At 38.6% G+C, this 23,814-nt stretch overlaps 1 protein-coding gene across 6 annotated transcripts in view; it reads left to right on the forward strand.

Annotated features, from left to right (window-relative positions):
* Window positions 1-23,814, forward strand: part of CADM2 (cell adhesion molecule 2) — a 666,627-nt gene that overhangs the window by 317,656 nt on the left and 325,157 nt on the right. Inside the window, exon 1 of one of the 6 annotated variants that reach the window (XM_013187800.3) lies at window positions 11,068-11,865. The exons of the other annotated variants lie outside the window; for them this stretch is intronic. Coding sequence (XP_013043254.1) covers window positions 11,859-11,865 — 7 coding nt within the window. The 5' untranslated portion in view covers window positions 11,068-11,858. Of the gene's footprint in view, window positions 1-11,067; window positions 11,866-23,814 lie in introns of those variants that run through there. 6 annotated transcript variants of the gene reach the window in all.

The raw sequence follows: 23,814 nt of genomic DNA on the forward strand, positions 1-23,814 counted from the left end.
CTAGAGACCCATAAAGCTGCAGTGATTTGCTGGGAAACTATCTGTGCATCTTGTGCTGTTTCTCAGTTGAGATCATTATCTCAATAAATTATCACCTATAAATTGTGAATTATTAAAACAGTGGGCAACTGCAAGGTAAGTATAAATTGAAATGAAAACAGCAGAGATTCTGAGAAATATACAGGGCTTAGATCACTCTTGTTTGCAGGTATGAAATTCAGAATAAATTAGTTTATAGATCCTAGTTTACTGGGACTTGTCATTGAGTACCTGCTAGCAAAGAGCCTGTGGCCAAGCATTTTGTCCAAGGATAAAGCTTGATTAAAAAGAGAAAAAATGAAAGTTCACTAAATTCCCTTAATTCGTTGTTTTTCTTTAAAATAATAGAAAAGATGATGTGTCCTCAATATAATTATAGAAATATCTTGCATTCATAGAAACATTGTTTTTGCTTCAGTCAGACGTTTCACTGGAGTCATTTGTTCGTTATTTGAAGGAGGATTAGACTTAGTGAAGACTTCAGACGACTAATATTTGTTGTTGTTGTTTTGTTTGTTTGTTTGAGTAAATAGCTTGGTTTGACTTTAACAGAGGTCAGCTGTCTTCGCATTCTGGATTCCTGGCCTTTTGTTGCTGATGTTCCTTTACGTCTGTGACTTACAGAACACCCTACCACTTCCGGAAATACTGAAGAAATTGATTACTCAGAAGCAGAGTATTTAATGCATTGCATGTCCTAGCTTTGGCGGTAGAACTTTAGGGTTACAAAGAAAAGAAGTTTCATACTTTGCTCCTTTTACTGACAATTTTTTTCGTCAGTTATGAGGTATGTACATACATGTCTGCGTGCATGTGCAGAACTGCATGGACGCTTGCTCATCTGTATGCCGTTGGTCAGACTGTGTTTCTCCTTTTACTAATACTGACCTGAACATGAAAAACTGGCATTGTACAAGAAGCTGGAGACTCAGTCCTGCTCGGAAACGTGCGTGTAAATTCAAGAACTTTTGTGGCACTTCTGAATGCTTTCTCTTTATATAACATCCAGCTCTCACCCATTAAGCCATTTATTTCTGTGTTAAGGCTGGCACCAGGTGCTAATGAAAAAAGCAAACTGAAAGTGAGTAATCAAAGGAACATGGGTGCATATAACTTAAGCAGCAACTTTGTTCTTTGGAAAAATGATGTGACTTTGTAATAGCAAAATTTAGCATCTCTGGTGAGTAAAGCAAAGTGACTCCTCTAGTGAAAAGTCCTCTAATGGAAATGAATGTTATTTGTTCTTGCAGGTTCTTTGTTTTTCATTGTCACTCTACACTACTTACTGAAGTATCCAGAACCGGTGGTACTTACAAGCACCCTCTGTCTGCAGAGAGTGCATGCCTGTTACCTTGGGAAAGGAGGGAAGAGAAAAACGTGAGCGTGCTTAATAATGGTGTTTACTTCATTTTCTCAGGGAGGGTTTTCCACTGAAGAAAGTGTTGGAGGTTGAACTGTTCAGACCTTGACAGGCTGTATATCCCCTCAGCTCTCATTTAATTAATGGAGAAGAACTCTAACAATATTTTGGTTTGAGAATCCTCACAAGGAAGAGGTGGCAGAGGCAGAGCCTATTACCTACCTTGCCCTGTCTGCAGCCTTTTACCTCATCTGCCTATCAAGCTCAGATCCAGTGCCTCATCATTCCCTTTGCTGCATTCTGCAGACCCACAGGGTCTGCTTCAGTCCTGATATGAGTCAATCAGTCATGGGATGGATTATTGACTATACTGCAGCATGTTAAAATGTTTCCCAGGGTTCCTTGGTAAGATGAGAGAAGGGAGGCAGGGGAAGTCTAAGGTAACATACATTAGTGCAGAATTTCACTCAGAGGGGTATTTTAATTTAAATACCTCTACTGAGTGTTTAATAGAGTTGTAGCTTCTTTCCCTGCTGTGCTGACAAGTAAACTATTTTTCTCACCCTGTCCTTACTCTACACTCACTTCTTTTCACCAAATGTCTTTTTTGTTAGGATTAATAGTGATCCACTTGAGTTGCTGCATATCTCTTATAGGAATTAAAACCATAATAAGAAATACTTTTTCTTTCATAAGGGAGTGAGTGTAATAGTGATGCTTAAAAATGAAAGAAGAATTTGAAGTCTTCAGGGACAACTCTGTGAGAGCAAGCACTATGAAAAGTTGTGATTACTTGTAGGAGTAGGATGAAGGTAGGCAAAGACAAAGAATAAACAGTCCTTCTAACTCCATGAAGCTGGAACCAGTCATCCCTCACTGAAAAGAAACCCAAAAAGAAATTGAGCTTTGCTGTAGAAGAGAAGGCCAAAATAACAGGCACTACATAAAATGCAGCTTGAAGGCAATAGTGAGATTGTATGTAAACCTAGAGGCAGATGTTGACAGAGGCTGTAATTTCTACAAATGAAGTGTGAAGTATAAATGAAGTATACTCTCATATTAACAGGTACTGTTTTCAAGGTTTATTTTAACTGTTGAATAATCTCATGCATGTGTGTTTGTGCATGCATATGTCTATGCTTATACATACACCCATAAAGTACCCTGAAAAAGTGGTGTTGTATTGGAGATTGATTTTGGTCCCATTCATGCAGCTATTCCTGAGAGAGGATCTGTCACTCTTTGCACTCATGGTGGCATTGAGAAACAAGCCTGGAATCCAGATGTCTTTCCAACAATGTGTAGCCATTTTCTGGACAGTCACAAGTGGTGGGATGGCGTAGGGGATTGTGTCTAAGTGGTTTGCGTCTCCACTGGACTGTGAGTGTGTGCAGTGGTAGATTACGACCATGTAGATTATAGACTTGATTGGTTAATTTTAGAGTCTGCTGCATTATTTAGAGTCTGCTGCTTTGTGAACCAAAATACAGATAAATCTTAAATCCTCTGTGCAAAGCCAAACCTGTGCAGTTAACACTAGCTCAGGTGTAACTGGCTAAAATTTGCTGTATTTGTGCAGATTTTTATCATATGTTTCCACTATTCCTGTCCTCCAGCTTTATTTTGCATCTTTTATAAGTTCTATCTCTTTTATAAGTTCTAGCTCTTTTCAGTTCATAAATAAAAGACTGTCCTTTCTTTTGTAGGCAGGAAGACCAGGTACAACTTAACAGTGACTGAATCTAGTTATACAACAAATTAATTTTAGGCAAATAGATTTACAATTGTTGACTAACCAAATCAGCTTATTTTGTTTCACTGATCATTGCATACACTAACAACAGTGTTACATAGAAATAGCCTCTAGCCTTGAAACTCCTTTAATTTGTTTAATCTCTTTATTTTTTAAGTGGTACTTTCCTTCTGTATTTTTCATACATAAGCATGAATAAGCATAAGCAGTATATTATGATTTATTTTTATCAATCTTGGTAGATTTGTTAATTTTCTCTCTCTTTGTTTCTGTATGGAACAGAAACAAAGGCAACATTATGGTTGCCTTACATTTTTAGTAAGGTGTCTCACTCTGCAAAGAGGCCAAAAGATCCTGTACCATCCTGCAGGTTTCACTGATCTCCATGGCATTCCATGTGTGCATAAGGATCTGCCTAACTCCTTTTTCAGAACCAGACCTGGAGCTTATCCTTGGAATATAATTTAGGCATCATAAGTCGATTTCCCACTTCTAGAAGGACAGATCAGAGGTTGCCTTTGCAGCTGATGAGAAGCAGCTCCGTGGATCCCCTATAAAATCTTGCAGTGTGGTGTCTTATATGCGTTTATCCGTACTGGGGAAGCATATTTCTCACTTCCTGAGTCCAAACTGCTATATAAATTAGCCAGGGTTTCAGTGCTTTAAAAGCTGTGTATACATGTGTGTTATAAAATATAAGAAATGCAGTTCATGATGTCCTTTGTTATTTGGAGTTAATTTTGTGTTTACAGACTATTGTATTTTATATGCAAATGACTCATTATACTTTAGAAAGGGAATATGTTAATTTGATTAATTTCTTACCTTATTTAAATCTGACGAAATGTCACCTGCCATTCAATCTACACGCCAGTTATAACAAAACAACAAACATTACAAAGAGGTGAAGCATTAAATTTCTCTTAATCACAAGGCAGATATGACAGGTCTCAGTTTATGCACAGACATTGCTGAGTGTGCCGAAAATAAGGAAATAATTTTTTTCGCCCTTCACAAAACTCGTTAGAATAAAATCTTTGGCTTCAAATATGTAGCTGAAAGCGTTTATTCCTGTGTTACAGAAAGCAAATGCTTCTGTAAATTTTGCTCAGACTGAGAACTAGATTTGCCTTTCTTGCAGATGGGGAAAAAAATAACGATACAAAGGAAGTACAAAATATCTTGAAAGCTTCTTTTTGTTTTGGTTTGGTGTGATTTCCAGTAGGCTTTTAGTAATTTTATTTCTAAAACCTAATGTCTGATGAGAATAAATAAATTCCTTCATGCCTCGATTACACAGAAAAGTAAAGCGCTGGGTCCTTCCCCATTCCCTCTGGCCTGTCAGTCCCATTACTACAAGAACGCTTCTCCCAGCTGTCATTAGCCATCCCTCATGCTTTGCCACAGAGCGTCTGCTTGAAATTTGTTGCATTTAGCTTCTTTTCCATGAAAGAAGGAAGTTTTTAAGTGCTAGTCTAGTATTTAGGGCCTAAAGATCTGTTCTCAGTTTGCCATAATCATTTGAGATTGGGTGGATAAACTATGCTGTGCCAAAGCTGTACTTATATTACTTATGACAAAGATGACTACAAACTCCCTAGAAATATTGTGAAACATAACAATTTTTAATGGTTTTAAATGTGTTTACTTTCTTCTAATGCAAGTGATGTACAATTGCAGTATAATAGTAGTAGTATTATGATTGGCTCTTCACTGCTTTGGGAGCTTGCAAATAGATTTCTTATAGTATTAATCCTCACTACTGTGCCCTGTTGACGACAATTCCATCTCCAAATGTTTCCTGAGACGAGCAAAGCATGCCATGAATTAGCATTTAAGCTTCATATATACATAGGTAGATATATATTGTGCATCTGTAACAAATGTTTTGTTCTTTATTCCTTTAGTATTCCTTTAGAGATTTCTGACTACATATAAATCTTAGGTGCTGAGACACTTTTTTTTTCTTCTCTCTCTCTCTCTTTTTTTTTTTTTCTTTAAGAAAATGATTCTAGGTAAGAGTGCTTTGGATTATTATTTTTTTTTTTTTCTGGAACAATTTAATTACTGATACTATGGAAACTGCACATAGACAGATTACTGTGACCTTGAGTAAAAACATGTAATATTTTCTTAGCTAAATATGCGTTCAAAAATACAAAAAAAGAAAGACTATCCAATATGAGTAATGTCTACCTAGATTAATAGCTTTGTTATTAATGGCTTTAGACTATATTATATCATTTAATTGATGTTTATAAATAGCTTCCTTCCCTGTGGTTATGAAATATAACATTTACCAAACTTCTTCTTTGATGGAATTTACATATGGCACATCAGGATGATTAAAAGCCAGCCGTCTTTTCACAGCATGGCAAGAAATAGGATTTGATTTATCATCATTGCTTGCCTACCACTTGCTGTGACTGTACTTTTGAAATTTTAATATTCTCATTTCTCAAAAGGAGCTTGTTATATAAAATATTTTGTAAGTATCTTTTATGCTTTGTTTTTTGGCTTTCTTTGTAAAAAAGAGTAGTTTTAATGTGATAAGCAAATAAAGGAGAAAGGTGGGAATGAAAAGTTGCCTTAGCCAAACAGGTTTTCATCGAAAGAAGCAAATTTCTATTTCAAATTCTGAAGAAATTTAAATACAGCACAATTTGAATAGTGTGTATTGAGTCCCTTTCATATGAACAGTTCAGCAATTGATGAATTACTGGCTGGAAATGTGTCATTTCTAGATTTCGGTTCTTAACCTTTCATAAATGAATGCATGCACAGCATGGTTTTCCAGGACACGTAGCCGAACAGCAGCCTGTTGCGTACTTACGGACAGATCCTGTTTCCTGCCCTCCTTCCTCATTCAACCCTCTCGCAGCAGCCTCCCCTGTAGCAAGCCGGGGTGCAAGGGTCAGGCCTCAGGCCTTTCAGGCTGTGATGTGGTTGTTTTTGCAGAACGCAGATACAACAGCATGCGTCTGCTGCAACAAAATACATTTTGAAAGAGTAGGAATTGTGTATTCCTTTTGCACCTGCTCTGACATTAACACTTTCCCTTGTAACGCTGGCCTTCCCGACACGAGGGATTTGATCAAGGTGTTCTTCAGAATTCTGTGCCATGCTGGGAAAGTCTAGTATAAACCTGTTGTCTCTCACCTTCTCGTTCTTTTTAAGCAATTAATCACCTGCTGGTTTGCTGAGGTTACACTAGAGTTTTCACTTTGATTTTTCTCCATTTTTTAGCTTAGTTCTTGTCTTCTGTTGTTCACTTCAACAAGGGAGCTACAACTAATTTGACTGTCCTCCCCTTCCCCTCTGTGAGACGGCCTGTGCCTACTAAACACCTATTGCTTAGTAAAATGAAAATAAAGACAAATCAAATGTATTCAGTGCTGTGGGTTTAGAGAACTGAATACAAAACCAAATAGAAGTACCAAATTCAAATAGTCTATTGTCTAAAACTGTGCACAACAGAGTGAATTAACTACTGCCTATACCAAAGGTTTGAAACAGGAGGTGCGCAGTGGGTGGTTCAGATCAAATACAGCCAAACCCCCAGATAGAGTGGGATTTGTGTGTCCCTGTGTTTCTGTGTGTGTGTGTTTTAAAGCACCACTTTCCTTGCCAATATATTTACTTTCTACAAAACTTGCAAGGCATTTAAAGTGTGGAGAAGGAAGAAATTACCATGGCCAAGTAAGGTCTATATAATTCTGATGGCTTGAACTGGTGAACAAGAAGAAATGATGTCCTCCGTACAAAACAATCCCACTTTTTACATGATTAGAAAAGAATGGGAAGAGATCCTATCCCTCTCTCCTCTCTCTGTTAAATACATATATTTAACAGTATATTTCATACGTTTGTCATTTTTTTTTGGCAGTTTTTAGAAGTGAGTATGTGAAAATGATTAATTACCAGTTCTAAAAATAACAGATAAAATCATTCCAGAAGAAGAGCCCTGCTGGGCCTGTGAAGCTGGTTAAGATAGTTTTTTTTTTCTTGGGATGCTTTCAGGTCCTGCCCTATGAAATGTTGTACATCCTTAAATCCTGTTGGATCTGAATAGGAAAAAGGAGTAAATGTTCTGCAAGGCAGGATAAGTGACTTCCTGTCTCAACAAGAATAGATATATAAAAAACTAGTGTGAAATGTATTTTTATTGCTCTGTGCTTTGTTATAAATTCTATTTGTTGTGATAAACAATATATACAAATAGATTGTAACCACATTACCAAGACTGAAATTTGTTTTGCTAGCTAAAAAATAATAATAAAAAAAGAGGATTAGGTAGGACTTCTTGGGATTTAGTTTATAGACTGGAAACTGTGGCAAATCTCCATTTAAATAATTCTGGAAGGAAACATGACACTCCTAAGTTTCAAATTTAGAAGTTTCTTGCTTGCTAGCTGGTCTATGATTGTGAATTTGTGTTGCCACCCCAAAAAAACTGTCAAGCAACAGGCTGCTTTGACAAAGCTTAATTGAATACAAAAGGCCTCTGATTTCTAACATTGCAATTTTAGACACCCTGGATCCTTTTTTATTTTTTTTTAACCATAGTTTCAATTACACAACACAGAAGTCAGTAATTAACCAAGAAAATATGAGGTGAACTACTCAAACAATTAAGCTAGTAACTAGAATGCAATTTATTATAGAATCATAGAATCATAGAATATCCTGAGTTGGAAGGGACCCTTAAGGATCATCAAGTCCAACTCTTGACACAGCACAGGTCTACCCAAAAGTTTAGACCATGTGACTAAGTGCACAGTCCAATCTCTTCTTAAATTCAGGCAGGCTCGGTGCAGTGACCACTTCCCTGGGGAGCCTGTTCCAGTGTGCAACCACCCTCTCTGTGAAGAGCCCCCTCCTGATGTCAAGCCTAAATTTCCCCTGCCTCAGCTTAACCCCGTTCCCGCGGGTCCTGTTACTGGTGTTAATGGAGAAAAGGTCTCCTGCCTCTCGACACCCCCTTACGAGGAAGTTGTAGACTGTGATGAGGTCCCCCCTCAGCCTCCTCTTCTCCAGGCTGAACAGGCCCAGTGACCTCAGCCGTTCCTCATACGTCTTCCCCTCCAGGCCTTTCACCATCTTCGTAGCCCTCCTCTGTACACTCTCCAACAGTTTCATGTCCTTTTTATACTGTGGTGCCCAGAACTGCACACAGTACTCGAGGTGAGGCCGCACCAGCGCAGAGTAGAGCGGGACAATCACCTCCCTTGACCTACTAGCGATGCCGTGCTTGATGCACCCCAGGACACGGTTGGCCCTCCTGGCCGCCAGGGCACACTGCTGGCTCATATTCAACTTGCTGTCTACCACGACCCCCAGATCCCTCTCTTCTAGGCTGCTCTCCAGCGTCTCATCGCCCAGTCTGTACGTGCAGCCAGGGTTGAGGTGAACACCATATGAGGTGAACTACTCAAACAATTAAGCTAGTAACTAGAATGCAATTTATTACTTGTCTTTAACACACATTTGCAAGTCGCAGTCAAGATTTCATTGAGACTTAAGGCTGATATTCCATAGCCATGAAACAGTATTGTTAAAAAAGAAAAAAAAAAAAGAAAAAAGAAAAGAAACAAAAAACATTTCTTGTCTCCAATGTAGTTTCATAAGATGATTGTTAGGATGCTGAGCTGAGGAACATACAATTTCTGTGCAGGTACTTTAAAAAGTGTTACATAATGCTAATATTTAGGCTGGGATAAATATCTTCTTATTACAATCTTTTTTGTTTCTGTTGTTCTTGTTTGTGTTGAAACACAAAAAAAGAGCTTATCTTTGTCTTGCAGAACAGAGTGTAATTTGTATTTACCATTACTGAAGAATGCTGTAATTACATTTGTGAAGATTAAGACACTGTTGAAAAATGAGGGGTCTTTTCATTGCAGATGCCAGCTAGGGCACTGACTACACTGCCATGCTCACGGTACTCTGATGCTGATCTCAGACATGCCCTGCTGTAACAGAGGATTTCAGTGCCTGCTCGCCTCATCTTCCACTAAGCAGAAAACGGTGCTGCGGTGTGTCAGATAATTTTGCACATAGAAAACAGTAAAATATGTATGTGGCCTCATGATGGCAGGAATAGTAACAAACAGATGGCTTCAGTTTATCCCTACAGTGAGTACCCAATGAGCAGAAGTGAGTTATGCTGTGCATTGTTTTCATAAATCTGTTTCACTGCATTTATTCAAGATGTGACTAGATTCAGAACAACAGTAACAAAATCTGTATAAACAAAGCTAAAACAAATTTGAAAATACTTTTGTGTCTAATTTTAAATTTGTTAAATGACTGTTAGATACGAGCAGTGTTTCTCAGAACATCTGTGTAATGCTATTAAAATAAAAATATTGCCTGGCTTAGTCATAGATGGTATGGATTCATGGTTGCTGACATCTATCCTAACACCTAAATGTATTCTTTGTGTGTAATGAAATGTTTATGTCATTGCTTTCCATTGGGCTCGAAGCATTCATCGTTCTCACCTTACGGATATTTGGTTCAGTCTGAGGCGTTTAGCCGATACGAAGCTGGTTTAACCTATGGCTCTACTTTAGGGCAAATGCATACCGAGGAGGCCAGCACTCTAAGAAAATACACAGCAGAAAGCTTTATAGAGATTAATTAATCATTTAGTGGGTGGTGGGGGGGTAGAACTCCTATAGTACTCATTTGTTTAATATACTTATACAGACAACTGGAATTGTTAAAAAGATAGAGGAGAAAGAGGCTTACTTGCTTTTGGAAGCATGTGAGATATTGTTCCAGTTGCTAGCAGTTGTTGCTTGTAGGTCAAGGTTATCTCCGCCAGTTCATTGTCTATGAGTTTTACACTGCAGTTTTTGCAATTTATCAATGTATGAAAGAAACACCATGATGTGTAAAGCAGGGAGTTTATTGTCAAAATGAATTCTTCACGGCCTAATCAAAGAATTATTATTATTTGAGCTCTAATTATTATATGCAAAAGAAGCAGAACAACAATATTAAAAAAAAAAAGTCTCACTAATAATACAGGTAAAATTGTTCCACACACTGCCTAGTATCTGTCCCTTTGCTTCGATGTTATACTTTCCCTTCCAGTGTCTCTGTGGGGCCTCAGCAGTTTCACTCAGGTAAAGCAGGAGTGGAGGGGAGGGTGGGTGTCAATGGGTCATTGGCATCCCCAGTCCTGTGTCACTGGTTGCTTTCCCCCTCACTCTAGAGTTCCCTTCAGGCTGCTTCAGTAAATTGTTGTAAAATGCTCTACACCTTGCTCTTTCTTCCTTGGTTTGCTGTCATCATTGGTATGCTAGGATGCCACATTACGTCCTAGATGGTATGTTTTACAGATGTTGGATGTTTGTTCTTTGTGCCCTTTGTTGTGATCCAGCTCCCAAGGTTGCTTCCTTTAGTGACTGGTAGTTGACTGTTGAAGATTTTCTACAGCTCTGTGTCTCTGTACCTTGAATGCCTCTGCTACTATCCTATGCCTGCACTCTTCTATGCTGCATTTTTATTCCAGGTTCCTAGACTGCTATATGCCCAATAACAATTCGCTACTGCTATCCATTTGTTGAAAAATATATCAAAATTCCAAGAGCAGTCAGGCTTATACCACACCACTGTACAAAACTAGGGCAAACCAGGCCAGGTAACAGTTACATGATAATTAAACAGTTGATGCTACAGTTTATTAAGCTAAAAGTAAAGCTCCAGGCAAGCCTAGAACAAGCCTAGGCAAAAGCTGACAAGCCCCTGTCTTAAGGCCTTGCAGCACTGGTACGAAGCTTGCAGGCTATGCCAGCAGTGGCAACAACTGTATTGAGTTACAGAGCTGTACAGCAGCTTAGTGACTTGAAGCGAGTGTTGCCATTTGGTATTACTCTTTACATTTAATCGTGAAATCACATCATTAGATTTTCCCCTTTCCTTTGCCTTTTTTTTTTTTTTCCTTACAGTTTGAATTCCAGCATGTGCTAGGATTGGATCTTACTCTGAACATGCTAGAATAGGAATACTAGGATGTCTACTGTATTTTAGCTGTTTAGGGACATAGTTTTGCTTTCATTAAACCTCAGATTAATAGATGGCACATTAAATCACAGCAGTGACACCTTGGAAAAGGAGTCACTCTATGACTTTGTGGTGGTTTTAGTTGTCTCAAGATGACTCTCAGTTGGCCTACAGGCCTCCCTCCCTCCAGAAACCAAAAAATTCCCCCTGTGGAAACTCTCCTGACATGCTTGGCAAAATACCCAGACAGAATCCTAAAAACAGCTTTTACTATCAACAGAGTTTAAGTTGTCCAATGATACCATAGGCCTTTTCAGGTTGTGTACTTCATTAAAACTCAAAGCAGGGTGGAAGAAGGGGGAGGAAATAAAAAGGCAAGGCAGTAAGCCCTCACAACTGTAATTGTGTGCCTCTTGACGTTAGTTGAAAGTATCTGTAAGCAATTCAAACACTCCTGTGTGAAGTATTCCTATACAGCACAGAGTGGGGAATTAAAACAGCTTGGCCAAGAGCAAGGTGATTTAAAGCACCTGGAAGGGCTGGGCGCTCAGGTTAAATGCCTTCTGTATGATCCTTATAAGAGAGGTTCATTAGCCTCCTTTCATGGCTGCTTTGTGAACCTTGGACCAAGGGCTGAGCCAGTTGTCATTTGGAGGGATTTCTTACCTTTAGTCTGTGTGTTCTGACAGTTTAATGCCTGGTAAGTGAAATTATAGATTTAGATGGATTATATGTTTATAGGTAAGAGAGCTGTAGAATGGGAAAAATATTTGGAAAGTATCTTTTCTGTGGAGTAAGCTGGAAAGGAGAAATGACTGAAGGGGGGATCTAAAATGGAGGAACTGAAAAAAGAGGAATATGAAAAAATTACAAAGAAAAAATAAGTCTTAGAATTTAATTTACCATACAGATACGTGGGTACTGATGGTAATTTCTTAGTTTAAGCAGAACAAAATTGAGTACTTCTTCAGTTTATTTAAAATTCAGCTGTTATGACTTGTTATAAAGTATTTTGGCTAGACAAAATTTGGATGCATTGGAAAAAAATAAAAGGCAAATAATGGAAATGAGGTCTGTCAAGGGTTTATGAACAGGAAAAAAAAACAAAAAACACTCTGTCCTGAGCAATCAGGATACCTTAGACTACCTGATAACTACTGGAAGCAGTGCTGTTGCAACATTTGAACCCTTTGTATCTGCTTGCTGCTTGTTTGTACCAGAGACTGAGAGCTTCCGTTCACAGAACGGAAAAAGTGAGATAGCTATTCTGAGGGGCCCAGATATCTGCCCACAAAAAGAAGAGGAAATTGTAGACCCTCCCCTCTTTATTTCTTAACCAGTCTTTATACTATCACTGAAGCTTTGTTGCTTCTTAGCCCTTATTCCCTTTCTTTAGAAGCCGTGTTCATCATATAGCATTGTGTCTTGTCTCAATTTCATAAAACGTGGTTATAGAGCTCCCTTCCTTTCTTGCCTGCCTGTGTCAAACATTATCTGATGCCTAACTGTATAAATGAGAGCTCTGTTATTGCAGATCACCTATTTAAAATGATCCTTGATCAATTTTAAAAGAAACAGGGTGGGGTCCTTGGTTTCAGAGGAAAATGTCTCTACAGAGCTTTTGTGAGGTAGGCTAACATTCCCCAGCAATCTGCAGGGAATCCTTTTTTAAGGCTCATGTTTTAACAGGGCTGAAATGTGTAGTAGCTGAGGTTCAATCTTTGGCACCTGTTGTAAGATTAATGAAGTGGCTTACTATTTCATTTTAGAATTGATTGCCAAGGGTAAGTCTTGGATAGGAACATTTTTTAAGTGGGTCAGGACACATCAATATAAAGCAATTTATACTATTACATTTCTATGCACTACCATTAAAAGCAGAAGAATTTTGTAGCATGCTTTTTTCTATTTTGTAGTCTGCCATGGGCTTCCTTTTGGCAATTAGCTGAATCTGTCTACTGCAATCAATAAGCTTGTTAAAGAATAATTATACACATCTGTGTTTTCAGTGTACTTTGAGTTCCTTGTGTGTTTGTTGTAGCTGTGCAATATTGATATTTGTACTATATTAAACAACTGTAAAAATTAATAAAAACTAGTTCATGCTTTCAATAGACAGTGTTATAAATGTACTGGGCAAGGATTTCACTGTCATCAGGAGAGCAGAAAAAATCCTTCAGTACAGAGATAAGTAACTGAAAGCATCATTACTGTATGTTTCAGTGCTGGCAATCATGATTTACAGTTGTTATTAGAGGAATAAATTATATGCTGTAGGAATTAACTTGTCAATTACATGTGCAGCATATTACTTATGCTTATTAGGTATACCAAAAATAAAGCCAGAAGGAGCAATAGATACCAAGTCAAGAATTTTGTTGAAATTTTAAGTTAGCATGTATTTAGAGATGTACACAGAGATCTTGTGTGTTCACCTTGGGCACAAAGCTATTTTAATTAACCTCCCTCTATAGATGACGCGTGTGAGCTGCCAAATGATCAGCTGTAAATGAAAATACTAATCCATCAAATAAAAGGCCCTAATTTTCTAGACAATAAACTTTTTTCCTCCCTTGCTAGTTGTCATTCACAGCATGCATGGACAGGCATGGCTGCCAGTGCTGACAAAATCAAGGGGCTGTGGGGTTTTGCAAAGTGATCCTTAAATGTTTGAACTTTATGCGAAGCTTGGAGCAAGCTAAGGGTTATAAATGATGAATAGTTTTAACTGTTGACAAGTTAACATCAACCTTACAAACTTGCTTATGGTTTTATATTTGTTAAATTATGCAGTGTTAATTAAAATGGGTACTTTAAGGTATCTGTATGTGTATATATAGGAAGGCACCTTTTTTAAAAATTGGGAGTGTGTATTAATTGAAAATACTTGATTACTGATTTTACAAGCTTTAGTGTGGAGTTGAGGCTAAGCAGAAGTGACTGAAAGGTCACATTAACCCAAGTCATTGCAGACCCCTAGGGGTTTGCAGGGTCTGTTCTCTTATGCTGAAATGGGGCAGGTCATTGAAAGCAATTTCTTGGGTGTAGCTGGAAATCTGTGTTTTTGTGCTCCCTTTTTGCAAAGACAGAGCTCCTCAAGGTGTACCCCTATCTGGGGAAGGGCCAGTTAGCCAAGTCCCCAGCTAGGTGGAATGCTGGAGCTGCTAAATTTGTCTTTGATCTTCATTGTTAAGTGTAATTTTCAATGATGGGTTTAATACGATATTTGTTCACATCTTTTTCTTGTAACTCGCAATTATTTTTAAATGAGATTTTTTTTTTTAATGTGGTGACAAAGATGGCTCTGCATAGTCTTGCATGTAATAACTGTGATATCCCTTATGTGGGGGGCATATGCATTATCATGGAAGGGCTGGCAGAATCAAGGTATCTGCCACCCACTAGCTAACGCTGCCCTCCAGAACTCTTCAGGGAGATCCAATGCTAAGTCTAAGAGGGTCTGGTCTTAGTAATCAACATAAGTTTCCATATGGGTTTCTCCACAGTCTGACAAAATAATAAAATCTGAAGGAAGACCTGATGCTTGAGAAGGCATGTGCAGACTGAAGCAAGGGCTCACTTTCTTGTTCTGGTTTCCAGTAGCTTTCTCTTTTCGTCTTTGCTTAGTATCTAAGTTTCTAATGAAGTTCTTTTGCCTCATTTCTGCAGCTTCTACCTCCAGTGTCTTGTGGCCTGATGGCCTGGTCACAAATCTAGTCAGAACTCCAGTATTGCTAACAGCATTTTTCATAGTGTTCTCTTTTGACCGTGTCATACCCCTCTCTGCCTCCTGTTCCTAGGTTTTCTTTTTGTCATGGTACAGTTCCACACATGAATACTTCATCAAAACCTTTGCAAGTCCATTCCTTTTCTCTCTACTCGCTACCTATTTTTGTGGCAATCTTAAGGAAAATGTAAGTTGATATCTGCTACTTACTTATCTGTGAGGGATTTCTGGTATCTTCTAATCAAAAAAGACTTTGTATTATCTTTGCAAGCATATATAGTTGCTATTCGTCCCTCCTTATACTTGCTCACTTACATGTCTTTCCTGCATTCCCTTTGCTTTATGACTGCTTGCTGTACATAGTTGTTGCAGCAGGTTATAATCTATTTGGGGTATAAAAGTGTTTTTACATCTCTTAGCACAATAAGGATATAGATCTGATTAGAGCTGTGTCTGCTTGCAGAATGTAATCTGGTAGATAATCCTTCTAGGCCTTTCTTCTCAGCAACATATTGAATAACTGAGTACGTCAATAACTTTTGTTTCCCTCAATGTATATTCTAGTTTTTCAGCTTCTGTCATTTTTAACTGTATAAAGTGGAGAGGGGGGAAAAAATGGCTACAGAAATGGTAGATGTTGTGGAATTGTACTTCAAGATTTTGATGTTCACAGTAGACAGAGTACTTGAATAGACCAGACTTTACTTGACTTGGGCAAAGGTAGAGGGGGCAGGGGGGAATAAAAAATAAAAACACTTTAAAACATTTAACTTGTTTCTTCTGCTAAAGAATTGACAGGTGCATTAAAACAAAACTTAGCATTTTTTTTAATTAAGCAGTAGTTAAAATAATGTGCTAATAAAAATCAGCTTGTTTTAGAAACTGTTCAAAAGCATTTAATAAAATCACAAGGTGTAGTCTCATTGAACATCTACTGATACCTTGACCAATTGTTCACATCAGCAAATAAAAGTATTTACTGAACTATCTCAAGATATTCACTACGCCCCGCTGCCCAACAGCTTACTCATGTGGCTACAGATACCAGCTGAAAATTAGTTGCAATGAGTTTCATCAATTTAAAGAAACTGGTATTGTGTCCGACAGTGTAGGAATGTAAACAGCTGTTACTTCAGCTATAGGCCATTCAGCTGCTGAACAACTATCTCATGAAGAATTTTTTCTTTCAGTATTACAAGAGCTGGAAAAAAATATGCCACTACTGAGTGCTTAAATGGTCTTGGTGGTTCTTTCAGGTTTGCTTCATGTGCATGTATTGTGGGTTGTTTTTGTTGGTCTGTTCTTTAGCTGAGGCTGTTAATTCTGGCACTGAATTTACCCACTGTGGCCTTCACTAGGTTTCCTCGCAAGCCTGGAAGCGAATGGGATTTTGCTGCCTGTCAAACTGCCCAGCATTATTTGTAACCAAAGCAATCATTTAAGGATTCAAAGTGGTGATGACTAGATTGGGAGGAAGAGTCTAAGCCATAATGTTATGTATTACATCTCCTTGTCATTATTATGTCATTCCTATGTCATGATCTTCTATGAATCAGGAGAGTTTGGGATCAGAACAACACAGAATGTGTGGTGTTTCCACTTCCTTTCTGCATGTTTCTTGAAAGACTTTGAAGGAGGTGTGGCACCTTCTGCTGTCAGAAAGTTGTGTAATAAAATCAGTATAGATACATTTCTTTTCTAGAGGTGCAACATACAGTGCCTTTGTCTATTCCCTTGTTTTGTTTTGGTTGTTTTTTTCTTTGTTTTGATTTGTTTAATTTATTACTTTTCCACCTGGAATGTCAGTGAAAGAAGCAGACTGATTTCTATTTATTTATTTATTTTTTTAATGACTTGTTCTGAGCTAAGGCTTCCTCTGTGATGAGTGGGTAGATCTATGCAGTTCTATGGAATATACTAGCTATTGAATATAAATATGTACCTTGCATTGTAGATAAGACCAGAATGCAATTTACATTGTACATAAATCATACTGATATGTTTTCATGTTTTATTAAAACCCTAGGTAAATGGCCTTAAAGAGTTCTTGTTTTAAAACTATCAAACTGTGCAACTATTAAAACAAGGAAGTTCTTTTAGTCAATACTAAACTGGCTTTCATTGAAACAGGGAAAAAATCAATTACAACAATCATATTATCTTTCAAGTATGTCCGATAGTCAGCTAATGGATATAATTTCTGTATGCAATTACTATTTGAATATACTGGAATACACCTAAAACCAGCAAATACTGTAGCAGTTAAAGTTTTCACTTTGCATGAGAATTCTCAGTTCATGAATGCATAATCAGCCTAATCTGGAATTAGAGATCTACAGAAGAATGTATAGATTTTCTTTTTCCTAAAATAAAAAAACAAAAATCTGTAGCTTCCATTTTCTTTGCTTGATTAAAATATCCTGACCTGCTGCAGATGGCCTGAGGTAATTGATTTTGAAAACTTTTTTTTTTAAACTTGCATGCTTCTCATTTTTCCATAAACTTTCCCTGAAATACCCCAATCAGTGTATGTGCTTATCAAAATATGTCAACTAATAAATGACGTAAATGTTTTGCAATTATTTCTTCTTGTCCTGCCTTGTAGCTCTTTTTGTAGATGAATAGTGTGTAAGGTAAAATTAGGCACCCTCTCAAAGTACTGGGAGCTTATACTGATTAATCCTACCTGCTTTCTTGTTGTTTTGGAGGGTGTCCAGGTGTGCTTGACCCTATTTGAAACTTTCTGGAAACTAAAACAATTGTATTATGAAGAGGTCAAAGACACAATATAAAGTGTCTGCTGCCCAAACGTTCTTGGAACCCAAATCTCTTGTAAGAAAAAGAACAGCTCATAGAAGGGTGAAGTGACAGTAAAGGGGGAAAGAAAATTAAATGCAATTTGGGGGTGGGAGGTGTACTGAAAATAATAAGGAAGAATCTAGGAGATGAGACAAACTCAGGTTATATGCAGGCGTACAATGATGGAACTTCCCTTTTCAACTTCTTGTTTGTCTGTGCATACTTACAAACATATGTTTGCTCATGTAAGTATAAACAGATCATAACAGATGTCCTTTTCCTGAAATGGTGAAGTCCAAAATTGGTGAGAACATTAGTTTCTATTATTATTCTATATACTGTCACTTAAGCACAAGTCAAAATGGCAAATACACATAAGTGAAATGCATTAACTTCTTCATCCTTCTGCTGGAAAATATCACTGCTGTCACCTCACTGCTGAGAGCCCTGCAGCTCATACTGCAGCTTTGATACCTGTTTATGCACACAGGCTTGCCCAGACATTTCCAAATCAAGATAGGCAATGACATTTCCAGCCTTTGAAAATTGCTTCTGTGTGTCAATGTATATAGATTTTTGACCTAGTTTCTAAGATTGTACTTAGTCCAACAAAATAAGTTTTTTATTCATGAATATACTTTGTCACTGCTCAAGAAATACTCATGGACTGTTTGGATGATACCGTTAGCTTTCTTATCCTTATGTAATTTTATAATACCCTGCTGACTGCAATTGTTTGAGTTGTTGAGGGAGTGGACAAAATTGCAGTAAATAGATCTGGGTTTTGGATTTCGATTTTTTTTTTTTCCACTTTATGTCCATGTAGCACTTTTCCAGGGTCCTAGGCTGTTAAGAAACAAGAGTGTGATGCAGCAAATTAGAAGAGAAGAAAATTTTGAATCCATCCTACAATTCTTCTTTACACTTTACAGCACAGTATTACTAACGCTGTATACTAACATTAAAAAAGAAAAGGGAGTGCGGGGGGAGAAGGAGAGATGAATCAGTCTCATTCAGGTAAAGGAAAACATAAGTATTTCTGAGTTTAGAGATGACAGACTTGTGTGGAGTAGATAGAAAGGAGGAGAACAAATCACTTCTAGGTGGTTTTCTTAACAGCTTGGTACCCAATGTCCTTATTCCTGTGTTCATGCAACTGCTGCCTAAACGCTGTAGAAAGACAAAAGTGGAAGTATTGCTTCACTAAGAGTCTTTGTACAAAATGTCATCAAACCGGTGAAGTTCATTTAGTAAGAACTTTAAGCAGGTAGGGTATATAGTCTCAGATAAAGTTGCTTCTGTGTTGTTGGCTACCTTTTGGAGGAACGTGGTTAGTAGGAGCGCTTCCAGAGAAAGCAAAACAATATGGAAAAGAGATGATTGGAGAAAATAGAATTGTTCTTCTGTTTCAGTAGGCTTAAGTATACTTATACTTATTATACTTAAGTATACTTATTCTGCATAGTATCTTTATTTTTAGTACCTGCACTAAAATATGTAATTAAACTGGAAGATGTTTACAATGTCTCGAGTAGTGTACAGATGGCACATCTACCCCTATCCGTATGTCTTGTCCTTTCAAGGACATCCCTCTAGGTCTGTTGCCTCCATAGGAACCAAGTCATTTTTGGAAAGAGGTGGTCTTTAAAATTTAATCAAAATAAATCAGATCTCATGCGTAGAAAATCTTTGCCACAAACTAATTTTCTTCATTTTTCATTCAAATCATTTTTCTTCATTTTCTAGCCAGACCTGTTTGTAAAGGCCAATGAAATGCTTGCTAACCATGTGTGTTGTGTAAGAGTTGGATGGAGTTAGCATCTGTCTTGGCTGTGAAGAGTTTAGGCCCTAAGCTTTCAAATAATTCCAAATAGATGGACAGCTATTTCCCTACAGTAGAAAATGAGCTTCAGGGGAAGTAAAGTCTACTTACTTAGAGCTCATTACTGTATCAAGGTTTTTGTGCATGTGTGACTTCACAAAGATGGGTTTGCTTTCTTTCTCTTCTATTATTCGGTTATGGTATGGTAATAAATACTGACAGCTTGAGTCTTTGCTATCCCAAGGCTGCTCTCAGCTTCCTTGGGATAACACAGGTCTTGTACAATTGACTTTTCTTCAGCTAAGTGAGGAAACATTGGTGCCTGTTCCTTGTATTGCATCCTTTAACAGACAGATATTTGGTAGCTAAAGTTCTGTAACCATGGAAGAAAAGGTCTGAGCTGTATTTTGGCCTGCCACAATTCAAAGTGACAGATAAGACCAGAAAATAATGAGAACCCAGTTTTGTGGATTTTTTTTTCTAGAAGGGGTTAAATCTTACAATATTGTGAGTTCATGTCTTTACCAGTGCAGAGCCACAGTAGCTAAAAGGGCAAGAGTATCACAGAAGACTTGATGGGTCAGTGAGAAGTTATTTTCCTTGACCAGAGGGAAAAGGTCAAACAAGACAATACTTGCCAAGGAAGGATCAGCAAACCAGTGATGTTGGAGGGGCAAGGGAAGGAGGATTCAAAGTTTGGCATCATCTGCTACTTATACCTGCCACATGCATCACCTGCATGCTGGGTCCAGTAAAAGACTTCGAACATCACGCATGGAAGAAAGCTCTAAGGGCTGAATTATCCAGGTCAGCAACATGAGGAAGTGGGGCCAAATAAATGTGAAATCATATTTTTTTAAAAAAAGTATTTTTTAATTTGTGCCACAAAGTCTACTGTTGTTTTATTTATTACATTGTCTTTCTGTTTCTGACAATCTCATTCGGGAAGGAAACAAAGTGCTGTCAAACTGAATACATCTGTAATAATCGATGTGCTCTCAGTAAATGATTTAGTACTTAACTTCCGTTTTCTGGAATGGTGTTCTCTGACCTTGTTAGAGGTGCAATTGCTGCTGATGTAGGAACAGGCCCTGCATACACTACAGTCTTTTGCCCTTCTGAATAATTTAAGTTTTGATTAAGCAGAGTTTGCTAAATCAACTTAGATTGTTACATGAATGACAATGAAGTACTATTTGAAGAAAATTAGCCTCTTTATGCTAAAAAAAATTTTGGTACCAGGAGAAGAAATGAATCCTCCAACTCCACCTGAATGTTTGTGCATAACCATAGCACTGCAAAACTACTGGAAAATTGCTGTGCTGGAGAACACACTTCTCCCACTATGATGTTATGCATGCTATATGAATATAAGTATTCAGATACAGAAGCACAAAACCCCTCACCCAAACCAACCAAGCAGCACCAGCAAATCTATTCAGCTTTCATTGTAGAGGAGATATTCTACTGTCAACTCCTGAAGAGAATGAACCCCAAATTTATGGGAAACAGAGACAAGTTGTAGTCTGCTCAGGAACTCTTAAGGTTAGTGTCCATTGTGGCTGCCGTAAGTGGAAGACTTCCTGTTTACTTGGTCTCTTCTCTCTAGACAAACAAGAATTAGTACTAGAAATAAATTGTCCATGCCACAAAGTTTAGAAAACCTAGGGATGAACTGTAGTTAAACTTCCATGTCTCTGTTTATTTCTTTGCTTAATGCAGCTCTGAACTAATCCACAACCTTGGCATAGATGTCTACTGTTGGTAATGTACTTGGTTTTGCAATTTAAGAAATTAAGCTTGTATTATTGTGTGGTTGTGTTTTTTGTTGTTTTTAACCTGCAATTCCAAGTTATAGCATGTGGCTTAGCGTTTATTTCTGTAGTCACAATTTGCACCAAAAATATATATATTTTTAAATAATTTGTATACATTTAGTATGTGTACAATATATGTAGCACTTGGATGATTTTGTATTAAAGTGATAACTTTTTTTAACTGTATTGAAAATTTGTTTTGGAGAAAAAAAATCCACAGATGTTACTGGTATGAACACTATGTAGAAAGACTTCAAAGAAGGGCTGGAGCTTCAGGCACAGTGTTTGCAGAAGATGTCAGTATGATATGCTTTTGTATATTTTTAATAACTGGGTGTTCAAAAGGGCTTATTGCAGTTAATTCTTCTACACATGGATGTCAAAATGTTATTGTGACGCTAGCGTTAAGTGGCATAAGAGTTTTCTGTATGTTGCAGTAAAGGCTAATGGTGCCTCTCCTGTCTCATTCCCCAGGCAGACTTAGTGCACAGCAATTCTGCGATCTGCACCTGACACACACTAGTACAAAGCAGGGGTCAGGTCTTGCTGCTGCTTCCCTTAACTGATGCTGTTGGAGTAACAATTAGTTTATCCCAACAAAATTCCTTCTTGAAAATGACAAACCAGCACTGATCTTAGGCTCTCTCTGGCACTGTTTTGATTAAGACAGGAGAGAGCAGTGCTCCTGGGAGGGAGTGTGGAAGGAAATATGAAATGTGATTCATCTCCAGCTTTCCTGTTTCAGCTGACAAAATGAAGAGGTGATGTAGGTGCAGGAGGTCCCTTGTGCATTTCCCAGCAGGATCCTAGTCATTGGCCTAAAGAATTAATAGAAACAGTATGGTTGAGGTTGGCAGGGACCTATGGTGGTCATCTGTTCCAAGCTCCCTGTGCAAGTGGAGCCACCTAGAGCTGGTTGCACAGGATCATGTCCAGACAGCTTTTGAATGTCTTGAAGAATTTGAGAATGTCTCTCAGCAGCCTGTGCTAGTGCTCAGCTACCCGCACGGTAAGGAGGTGCTTCTGATGTTCAGCTGGCACCTCCTGTGTTCCAGCTTTTGCCCAGTGCCTCTTGTCCTGGCACTGGGCACCACTCAAAGGAGCCTAGTGACATCCTCATTGCCCCGTCCCTTTAGGTGTTTATCCACACTGACAAGATCCCTCTGAGCCTCCTCTTCTCCAGGCTGAGCAGTCCCAACTCTCCCAGCCTCTCCTCACAGGAGAGTTGCTCCAGTCCCTTCACCATCTTTGTGGCCCTTTGCTGGGCTCTCTCCAGTCCGCCCCTGTGTCTCCTGTACTGGGGGGCCCAGAACTGGACCCAGTGTCCCAGGTATGCCCTCACCAGTGCTGAGCGGAGAGGAAGCTTCACCTCCCTCCACCTGCTGGCAGCACTCCTAATACAGCCAGGATGCCATCAGAGCCTCCTTTGCAGCAAAGGCGTGCTGCTGGCTCCTGTTCACCTCGGTGTCTGCCAATCCCCCGGGGCCTTTTCTGCAGAGCTGCTTTCCAGCTGGATAGTCCCCAGCATGTGCTGGTACACGGGGTGGTTCCTTCCAAAGTGCAGGACTTTGCCCTTCTTGTCAAACCTCATGAGGTTTCTCTCAGCTCACTTCTCCAGCCTGCTGAGATTCCTCTGGAGGGCAGCACAACCCTCTGGCATTATTGGCCACTCCTCCCAGTTTTGTCATGTGTGAACAGAGGGGTAGGTACCCTCTGCCCCATCATCCAGATCATTAGTGAAGGCCTTTAAGATGTCTGGGCCCACTATCGGTACTAGGAGTACTCTGCTAGCTACTGGCCTGCAACGAGACCTTGTGCCACTGATCCCCACCCTCTGGGCCTGGCTGTTCTGCCACTCTGTCAACCTCTTTGTCTGCTCATCCATCAACAGCTTTTCTACGATGATCTTACAGGAGGCAGTGTCTAAGGCTTTACTGAAGTCTAGATAGATTTCTTTTTATTCTTTGGCAAAATGGAAAGACTTGTGTCAGAGTACTCTTACTTACAATGTTTTCCTGGAAGGTGAAAGTTTCTGTGCAAAACTCAGGTTCAAAGTCTGGGAGAGAATAGATTTCGTTTTGTGTTATGACTCAGGTGCTGTCTTTGTTACTGGTCCATAGGATTTCTTAAGTAGAATCCCCCTTCAACATTCCTGTCTGACTTCTCTTTTTTATTTATCCCCCCACCCACCCACACACATCCGCAGTTGGTTTACTATTACTGTTCTCTGTAAACAGAGAGTATGGGGGTAGTCTTGTCAATTTGGGATCACCTCTAAAATCTGGGTACGCTAAATGTAAAAGTTTGATATTTCTAGGGCTTCTGAAATTGGCGTAAGTAGTGATGGTTTAAGATCTGAGTGGTGATCCCTGAGCATACTGTAGTGTTCCAAGAATGTTTTAAGCTGTGACACTTAATGTATCTGTCATTGTTGCTAAATACAAATGATTATTTCTGTCCTTGACAGCAGAACGTAAACTATCA

This window comes from Anser cygnoides, chromosome 1, assembly GCF_040182565.1.
Source record: "Anser cygnoides isolate HZ-2024a breed goose chromosome 1, Taihu_goose_T2T_genome, whole genome shotgun sequence".
Classification (NCBI taxonomy): Eukaryota; Metazoa; Chordata; class Aves; order Anseriformes; family Anatidae; genus Anser; species Anser cygnoides.